The 10,578-nt window shown below is 33.4% G+C and overlaps 2 protein-coding genes across 2 annotated transcripts; one reads left to right on the forward strand and one right to left on the reverse strand.

The window, feature by feature from the left end:
• Positions 1 to 391: 391 nt before the first annotated feature.
• On the forward strand, positions 392 to 3,213 carry LOC128189638 (G-protein coupled receptor 15-like). The gene has a single exon (XM_052861315.1). It carries the CDS (start codon positions 1,230 to 1,232, stop codon positions 2,151 to 2,153), a length of 924 nt encoding a protein of 307 aa, XP_052717275.1. The 5' UTR covers positions 392 to 1,229; the 3' UTR covers positions 2,154 to 3,213.
• Positions 3,214 to 5,146: 1,933 nt separating this feature from the next.
• LOC128186674 (uncharacterized) lies at positions 5,147 to 6,782 on the reverse strand. Its single transcript, XM_052856516.1, has 4 exons — positions 6,764 to 6,782; positions 6,440 to 6,590; positions 6,203 to 6,353; positions 5,147 to 5,249 (listed from the first exon to the last, which is right to left on the reverse strand). The coding sequence occupies exons 2-4, from the start codon at positions 6,587 to 6,589 to the stop codon at positions 5,188 to 5,190; spliced, it is 363 nt and encodes a 120-aa protein (XP_052712476.1). The 5' UTR covers position 6,590; positions 6,764 to 6,782; the 3' UTR covers positions 5,147 to 5,187.
• Positions 6,783 to 10,578: the final 3,796 nt, after the last annotated feature.

Consider the following 10,578-nt stretch of genomic DNA (forward strand, 5'->3'; position numbering starts at 1 on the left):
AGGTTAATCGGGTGTTTAAAAAATAATCATTTCGATGATTTGATTGAAAAAGTAAACCTATTGTACGTATTCCGTTATGCAATTATTGTTTTTCAAATAGAATATGAAAATGAAAATTGGCACCGTCATCTCGATTGAAGAGGTCTAATATACTTCAAAAGAATTGAAAATTTGCAAAAATAGACGATTAAGACCTACTGCTTCAAATACCAAAATTAATGTGCAACAATGCCTCCAAACCGGATGTTGCCTAAGAGTCAAACTTGATACTTGACTGTCATAATGATCCAACTTTGAACTAAATAAAAAATAATAAAGAGAAAAGATAAACAGCTAGAATATTCATGCAGATATTGCATATTGTCAAACCATTAAATTGGATCATGGGAAACTACAAACAGGGACCTGGGGCGCGGATATAACGTATGTAATTAGAATGCAAAAAAAAACTACAAAAACAAAAAAGAACCAACAAAATAAATAAAAGTGAGATACATGTTACAACAAGGTACAAAAGAAAAATAATACTGTATATATCGTTTACACAATTAGATCAAATTAAACTCAAACTACCTTTTACAGACCATTCAATTCTAACTAAAAGTAAAGAACGGTTTTAGAAATATCATATAAAATATCTCTTTATACACAAGAAGCTCTAAAGACCTTCACAAGAATATATATATAATGCTAACATGTACAATAGAACTCGATGTAAAGGCCTGATACAGACCTCTAGATCTGATTGAGTAAAACCATGCTAACATGTGATATAACCACTTATATCGTTCAACACACCCTTGACATAGGAGAATTGTCATTCCAATGTCGTCAGACAATGCCTGAAACTATTATCAAGTTTTGCAGGTATAGGATGTCGTCCTCCCGTCATTTTAATTACAGCTTGTATCGGTTCAATCGTTCCCTCCATGTACACTGATAGCAGCTACCTAATTAAGATCTATGGCCACGATAGGACCCTAGCTACGGGACAGCCGCAGCAATATCAATTCTACTGGACACAGAAGTTCAATTACTCCAAGTATTATACATAAAGACATGGTTTCAGCAGATGTATTTCATTTCTTCCGAAGGAAACAGACTCGTCAGCCGTGTCACAACAAATAAGCTTGCATATTGCGTGAACAACATGGCTCAAAACACAAAGGAGTAAATGTTTAGAGATGTATTATTTTGAATTGGAAACCGCATATTTATAAAAACTTAATATGAACGATTCAAGCCAAGACAGGGAATTCTCCAAGGAGGCCTGGACGATACCTTTGGTGACCATGTACGGGCTTATCTTCTTGACCTCCATTATTATGAACTCTTTAGTGGTAGCAACGTTCTGTAAATTCGAGTGTTTGCACTCAATTCACGATCGCCTAATTTTCGCGTTATCCGCTGTTAACATGATTCTTCTGCTGGGTATGCCTTTCTACCTGATGTATTCAGTCGGTTACGTCTTTGTCAGACATAACCAGTACTTCTGTCTCCTGAACTACGTTCTCCTCCACGGTGGAATTGGTTGTTCGGTGTTTCTACAGCTAGGCTTGGCGCTGGACAGGTACATGTGTATAGTTTGGCCCTGGAAACACTCAAAGATCAGGAAGCGATATGTCGCTTTATACGTGGTCATGTCGTATGTGTTTGGATTCGGGATCAATCTAATGCCGGCGTTGGGGTGGAACAGCTGGTCTGAGTACCGTAAATGTGTGTGGGAAAGTTTTCCTCAAGGACATAAACTCTTTGTTAAAGCCACTATGATTGGAATTCTATTGCTCAACCTGACCTTTCATCTGTACGTCCTCCGTGTGGCAAACCAACACTCCAGGAAAATCCGCCGGCTTATCCAGCGGGTTCGCCGCGAGCATTGTGGGAAGAGGCGGGGATGTGAGCACACCGCGGTCACCACCGTGGTACTCCTGTCTGTCATCTCGACCTTCTCCTGGCTGCCCTATTGGATTGGAACGTTTCTTCTGCCGCCAAACACACTGGGAACAATTGTAACCCTCCAGATTCTGTACGCTGTCATTATTCTGAATTCTGTTACCAGTCCTCTCTTGTTTGTAATGCGGAATCGGCACTTTAGGGACGCATTGTGTAAATTGCTGTTGTTTGTCCCGAAAGCTCATCGCTGTAGCAGTTGAAAGCATATTATACACTGCTAAATCAGCGCCGAGACAATAACTCAATTAACCTTTTACCTCTTAAACTGTCATACTAACATAATTGACAGCCAATGATATATTCTCGGTATCTTTATTTGATAGCAAATGCAAGAGTAAAGCACCTAATGTATACTTAGGTCAGAAATTTGAAATAGAAAAATCTCCAAAAAAATTAATATCTAGATATCTAAAATAATGATTTAAAATAATAAAGAAATCGTCCTTAACGATGTATATACAGCAATGTGTCGTTTTAAATTTAAAAAAATAATGACTCATGTGATGCATATTTCTGTGCATTCAAAGTGCATGGTTTTTCTTCGCATTCTTTTTTTATATTACGTATGTATGCCGACTTCGTTAGCTGGTCTGTTCCCTACATTTTAGTCAAGATTTACAAAGTAATAATGTCAAAAATTAAAGCAATTATCCACAATGAAATTATTGTTTATTTGATTATCTATTTATTTATTTTTATTTATTTATTTATTTATTTTGCTATATAACATTTGAAAGTTTCAAAACCAAAATAAAGAGATAGACTAATTTCGACGTAGATTTTTTTATTATTATTTTGATCGCGTTACTTGAATGGCTTTAAACTGAATTATTTCTTGGGGACTCGGTTCTTTCAAACATTTTTAGAATTTTTTTGCCGAGTCTGTTGAAAAGAAACAATAGTTTGATATCTTGTTTGTTCATATTTTTAATATGTTGTAAAGCAGTAAATTGGAATATTTCCTTTTAAGTTTGTGAATTCTATTTAAATATTCCCTTTTAAGTTTGTGACCTCTATATACCATTAACTGATAAGCATAAACTTTTTTTCTGTCTGTTTTCCTCATTTAAGTTCTATGTCGGCTTGATAAAATTCGGGCAATTGAACTTATGTGTACATATGTAAAAATAAGTCAATTTATTAAAATATTCAAAACTGAGCACCGATCTCCATGCACAGTCAACATAATAAGTTTATATGTTTTCAATTGTATTTTTATCACTAAGTAGCTTTTAGATTTTTTTTATGGTTAATAAAAGAATAAGGAATATATATATATTTTTTTTTAATAAAGGAGGAGGGGCTGGCGCCATTCATCCTATCCGCGTTGCTACATGTCTGTGGATAAGATTCTACTTTAACTAGGACATGTGGGGATAACATAGTACATACATTGTTCAAAGAAAACTACAAAACAGGACCAGTGCAAACGTTGAACTCTACAAAAAAAGAGGTGGGATCAGGTGCCATAGAGGAGTGAGTATCTTCTGCTGACTGGTCACACCCGCTGTGTGCTCTTTGTCGTAATCGGGAAAAACGGAAATAACCGTAGACAAATAGGTGATTAAGTGATGTTAACTACAATTTGTGTGTTAAAAGTTATGTTGAATAGACTTAATTTTACATGATGTTCTAGAACTATTTTAACAAGACCTTGGACTTTCAGTAGGACGTAGTTATCTATTCTTTGAGTCAAAACTAGTTAAAAATGACGCGGTTTCAAGCGAAATATGCATCGATTGCGTAGTCTTGGCTCAAAAGTCAGACAAATCTTGTTGATTTCACAGAAACATGGCTGAGTGGCTAACAATGAAACAGAGATGCCTACGTCACATTGCTGTTTGACACAACTACCCAAAGTCCAAGCTCTTGTTAAAATGGTTCTAACTCTAATCCAAATCCAGTTAAGGGCGTTTTATTTAAGGAATAAGGAATCATTCTTTGAGTATTATGAGGGGATAATATCGGTTGGGCGTGATCAAATCCAATTAAGGTGCCTCACTACACCTTGAAATAGTTTCTCAAATCAGCAGAAATTACTTGATTATGATAGAAAAGCATGATGGATAAGAAGTATATATGTCAAATAGGCGAAAAAATTTCATTAAGTAAACATTAACAAAAGCCCCAGGTGGAATCGAACTCATGACCTGCGGTTCATAAGCATGATACTTTTTTTTTTTTATCTTTTATTTTAAGCATGATACATTAACCACTGAGCTATGATGATATACATCTGAACCGATTGATACAAACAGTTTAACAAAACATTTAAATCGCCATCTTGTGACATAGTGTCTTAAAAAGAATAAGTCTCGGTGTAGTGAAGTACCATATGATAGATTTGATCACGCCCGACCGAAATTTTCACCACATAATATTCAAAGAATGATTCCTATTTTTAATTCATATATATATTAACATTCAGTGTACATATCCCCTTATGTTTGCATTGGAAATCTACGGCGTTCAATTTTCTTATGAATACACTGGGCTAATTCATGCGCCATGAGCACAGATACAAACGTCCTCACGTGTTTTGAGTATATTTATTTTTGCAACAGTAAATGGAAGTTTCAATCTTCATAACCAATTTGATATGTACTTTTGAAAAACAATCATTAATATATATCTTCTCCTTAATAACTAAAGATTTTTCTCCACAAAGTTTCTGGCACGATATTTTTTTTGTCGCGGAAGCTAACTAAATAACATGTTAATATGGGTGTTCCATGTACGTTTCGTATCCCTGACTAAGAGCGCAAATAATGGCTTTGTGTACAAAAAAACATCAGTATGAAAATATTAATACATAAGCAATATAGTATAAGAATTGAATACTTATTTTTGGATGTCGTCGATCCAAAAATAAGCATTCAATGCTTGAATAATTTTCAGCCATTGTACGATGAAATGTTTAAATATAAATAAGCAAACCCCATGGTCACCCCAATTTTACGTCATTTGAAGTTACTAGATTGTATAGTACAAAATCAATACGTAGTGTTATCACAGGCAAAGACAGTGAAAAATGTAAATATTATCCGGATAAGGTCGTACATGTATCAAACATTTAGAGGACTGAACTATGGATTGATCGTATGCTAAGCTGAATCTTTCATTAAGATTGTCATCTTCTCTGAGGCCTATCGTCGCCATTGGAGATGTCAACAGTCTGTAACAATCACGTGACTTATGATACAGTATAATATTTATTTTTGTCTGAACTGTTGTCTAACATATTCCAAACATTAAATCAGCTTTGTGAAGTTCTGTCTTCGAAATTTGTTGGTTTTCTGGAAATAAAGAAAAACGAGACATATCATATAGCCGTAGGCGTAGAACATAATACTTTAGAAAGCTAGCACTGATACCTGTGCAGTTTTGTCGCCGGATTTTCAGTACAGTGCAACTTTTTATCAAAAGAAAAGGGTGTTTTCTGATCCCCCCCCCCCAAAAAAAAATACTATTCAGGCGAGATTAGATTTTTGGAAATTGATAATTACCGATAGGCTTAATGATTTTACATAGCCGATGATTACTGTAGATTCATAATTAAACGCGAGGAATTAATTTCCGCGTAAAAGGGCAACCCTTGCGGATTTTAAAGTCTCACTTTAATTTTTCAGACAGTTTTGAAGTATAGGAAATTAGAAAAAAAAACAACAACAACAACAACATTGGTGATCGCGATTTTATATTCTCGCGATTTGATACAAAACAGCGGAATTAAGTACTCGCGTAAAATAAGGAATTTACAGTACACAATAAAAAGCTTGACATCATGAAACAAAGCTTTAGTACGTTAGCTAAAAGAAACAGCAAAACCATCTCCTATGGGAGTCTGAGTTTGACACAATCATGATTAATTTGTGCAGTTCGGGATTTTTGTTAGGTCGCTGTAGGCTTCAACCAATCGATAGATGGAGCGTGTAGATTTCCTACAGCTGTTATACAGAGCTATGAATTAAGTATAAGTTTCCGTAAGAAATAGTGGGAATCATACTTGGTAGATGTATATATTACTTTTTGTACATTTCGTTGACAGTTATTAATTTCTTACCGAGTAAAAAATGCTTGTGAATTTCTTTTGAATTTGTAATTTTTTTACATTCGTTATTCCAACAAACAAAAGTTTTGGCTATATTGTTTCAACAGGTTTGGAAACATAAATATTTCAATTAAAGCATTGTTGGCTTTCTCAGTTTGAAGACTTGATTAAATCAATGTCGTCAATAAGTAGACATACCGTCCTTATCCATAGATCGGAAGGCTGGTTCTAAATCTCCCTCTTTGACAAACGGATAGGCTACAGAAGAAAACTCCTCCAAATCAACATACCCGTCCGCGTTCTTGTCCCAAGCAGCAAAGTCGCAGGGTAGTGAGTAACTACCAGACACCTTACATGGAAGGATTGAGAAAAAAAAGGTTAAACCGTACGATGTCTTTGTATTAATGTGGAAAGACCACACATAAACGTACTCACCACGCTTCTTTTTCCTACAACCCGACTGACGAATCGTCTTGCAACCCGTCTGATTACTCTTCTAAACCGGCGTCTTCTCCATGCACTCTCCGATTCGTCAATCAGACACCACGTGATCACGAATAATACAAGCAACAGTGACAGCTTCATTCTAAAGTAAAGAAAACTTTTACAGCTACTAAGATGCGTTCGTCGTTAAAAGAATGTCACTTTTTTTCATTTCAATGAAATATAAGTCTACATGCACTGTTTAAGGTACTTAACTTTTCGAAAAATATCCTAACAATTTTCTTTTAATCATATCAATATTTGAATTTCACATACCTTTTTTGTTCTGAACAAGTTCTACAACATCATTACTTTGAATCTGGTATTTATACGTTTTTTCCGCAAACTCAACAAAATCTGTTCAAGTAAATTACAGCTTAATAAATCTGTTGTTATTTCGCAATGGTTCTTGTATTAAATATTCTGATGCTTGAGTTCACTTATCAAACACTGGCTGTTAATTTAGGACCATGCATCTGTTGATTGCAATTCAAACAGAAGTGTGTTTCTTCTGTAAAATAAATATATGGATGAATTTACGGGCTGTTTAAAAAAAAACAGGATCAATTTTTTTCAATGCAAAAGAGTGGTTAATGAATCCTGTAGTATTAACGAGTTCTTTCGGAGCCGTCATTAGTTCTCTACCCGTTTGACTCTCGGGGGGTCGCGGGGATGTGATATAAATCGTCGCATTTAAAGTTTGTCTTTCTTTTCCACAGGTACAATATTGGTTGAGTATTAGAAATGTCTTAATGGGGCATTTTATACGGAAAAATAATTGTTGACCAAAGTAGTGACCATGCCACTTTAATTTTTTAGACAATACTATGCAAGAATCCAGAATTCACATATAGCTTACTTTTTATAGTCCTTATTATTTAATATCAAGAAAAAAGTTTATTCATGCTGCTAATAGTATGAACTGCATTAATGCCAAAATGCCATTTCACACTATGAATTACAAAAAACTTAGTCTTTGTATATTTCACGCTATAAATGAAATTATGATACGATGTCATGAAATCACATCTATCATACAATTAACTATTTAAAAACTTTATATTCATGTATACTTAATAAGCTTATCAAAATTTCTAAAGCTCCAGACAGTTTTTCAATTGTAGCATGCTTTTCTTATTTTTAATTATTTTGACCATTACTATGATTAAGTATAAAGAATAAAGAACAACGAAGCATTTTCAATATAAAAAAAATCATAAAATCTTTTTAAATGCTTTATAAAAAGTCAAGAAAGTAAAAGCACCATACGCTATGAAAATCACAGCATAAATACTGCGCAAGTTTCCTATTCACAATAATAACAGCTACCCAGCTGTTCTTCGTAGAGTTTTTACAACTGAATCAAATCCTTTGTTATTCCATTTGTTTATGAGGTCTTTATCTTACATGTAAGTGTGCCGTGATATACGTTGCATGCGCTATTTGGTTTCTATCCCAAAAGTGAGTAGCTCTAATGTAGCGGTCTTAATGACTTGTCGTTTCAAGACATTTTGGTCTTTATCGTAAGTCATCAATTCTTCACACCTTAAAATAGTTTTGTGGTCTTTGTAAAAAAGAAAATAGCGATCTGCGATAAATATTATGAATTTGGAATTACAGATTCATAGTTAAAGATAGCATTTTTAAAGTTTATAGGCAAATAAAGCAAATGTGAAAAAGGAAACAAACCTTTCGTGAGCCGCGCCCGGCCTTGACCATGGCAACTGCTCTTGCAGGTTCTTGGGCAGACATTCACCGCATTTTACTCAATTGGTGTTATGTTTTTCATATGCAACTAAAGTTAGGAAACTGATTAGAAAGGATTGTTCAGAAAAACACACCCGATAAACATTTCGAACTTCACTCCACGCTTTTCAACAAATATGCGGTCATGGTCGAGTACTTATTTACCCAGTTACGATTTTTTTTTACATGGACAGTTAAGGATGGTGATAAGAAGACGATGGTGGCAACGATATTAAAATTGAAGTTAAGGTTTCATAAAATATTAAAAATTGGGCGTTAGAAATTTTGGCCAGTATACATTTATGCTTTCTTAACAGAATTGTCATGGTGTTTGGTTTTCATTTGAGATTTCTGTAAGACTGAGATTCTTTTTTTTTTAGAAGTCTTCAAGCATTTACACTTTTACACTCTTACGCGTTACACTTTTGAAATATCTTTTACAAGTACAAATTACAATCGGCAGCCTATGGTGTATTCTCAACATCATAGTTTTAATCAAAAAATTCTGTGTAAAAAATATAATGAGATATTTAAAATCTCGTAAATTTAGCTTAACATTATGACACGAGATGGTGTATATTTTTACGCATTCCAAATTTCTATGTTTTGAAAAAGGATAGTAAATCTGATTATTTTAAAGAATTTGTAATTTTGCCAGGTTTTATATGTTAATGATGCCATGAATAGACACTTTGGTTCATTATACAATGGAAAACATATTTTTGTAATGAAACATTTGAAGATGAATAACAGAACTCCGTAATTCGTTAACTGAGTAACACCTAAGTTTGTGGATTCAATCTGCACAAATACACGTATGCTTGTGAGGTTGTTTTATGATTGTGATTTGTGATATACCATCAAACAAAATACCTAAAATATTAAATAATATGTAAAGATCCAATCTTAATTTTTAAAATCACCTTGAATAAAAGTATTTAGATAATTATGATTGAGTTTTATTGACATTCTATTTGCCGACTTGAAAAAAACAATGCAGCATTTGAACATGGACGTGTAACAATAAATAGATTTTCAGAAATACAAGCATCAATTCGTATGCACATTGTACATTATAAATCTATTTCCTTTTTTAATAAATTGCATTTTATAATCATTTGTTTAATAGGTTTTTTTTTGTAAAAATCGGATTTAAAAAAGAAGGGGGCATAGCACGCTTGGCTTCCTTTGCGTTGATACATGTACGTGTGTGGCAATGCACTTTGAAAAAATGAAGCATTTTGAATAAAAAAAATTCAAATTGCGTAAATTTTTACCAAGTTAACCCACTTTGAAAAAAATTTACAAAGTGCGTTATGAATGTACATCAATATTTTTTAGTATCGACACTCTTAACGCACTTTGAAAAAATACGTAAAATCACAAGTTCTGGAATATTGAATTTCTAACTTGTTGATAGTATGATGATTTGTTACCAATCGTGAATCTAATTTACTGTATTTAGAACAGGGATTGGGTGGGGGTTAACCAAAGATACAGGTCAAATACATGTACCAGTACATCATTTAATGTACTAAAACATATGATATTTAGAAACTTTTGTGTAAACTTTTAAGATCGGAAAAAGAAATATGTTCTGTATAAGTACATGCAATGATATTGAAAAAAACGAGATGGTCGAACAATAATTTCTCCATTGTTATGTTAAAGAATCTATGTGTTTCAACAGTAACCCTCTTTTCGTAGTCTAATCAAATAAATCACTTTAATATAAGAATATTAATATTAACGAACATTAAATTATTATAAACTATATAATAAACATTAGGATGTCGTTTTATTTTCTCGCACTGATCTTCTAAAATATCCTATTGTTTTTGATAAACATAACTAACGTATCCTTTTTTCACATCATGTTTGTTTACAAACACATGTAATAAGCCAGTTGAAATGTGTTATACATTGATCTCCATTATCAATATATAGAAATCATATTCGTTCGGGCATAGCCCAATATACCAGATAAGAAGTAAAGAAAGTGGGCGCTTAAGATGTGGATTCGGCAGGAATCTGGGCGCACAAGAAGAGTGAAAATTTCATTGATTAATTTTGGACATTTTTCGAATAATAACCGTTATTTGGTTTCTGTTGGACGTAGAATGGGCAGAAAAATGTTTGAAATGCAAAAGGTTTTGTCATAATATGGGCCTAAATATAGCAACACGGCGGAATTGATGCAAAATCGTACTTATTTACATCTGTTTTTAAATGATTCTGATGTCTCTGGGTCTTCTCTCCACAAATTTTAAACTTGTAAAGATGACTTAATTCAACATTAAAAACGTCGCTTTTTAAATAAAGATGGAGAGATGACCCAGAGATGA

Source organism: Crassostrea angulata, chromosome 6 (genome assembly GCF_025612915.1).
Source record: "Crassostrea angulata isolate pt1a10 chromosome 6, ASM2561291v2, whole genome shotgun sequence".
NCBI lineage: Eukaryota > Metazoa > Mollusca > Bivalvia > Ostreida > Ostreidae > Magallana > Magallana angulata.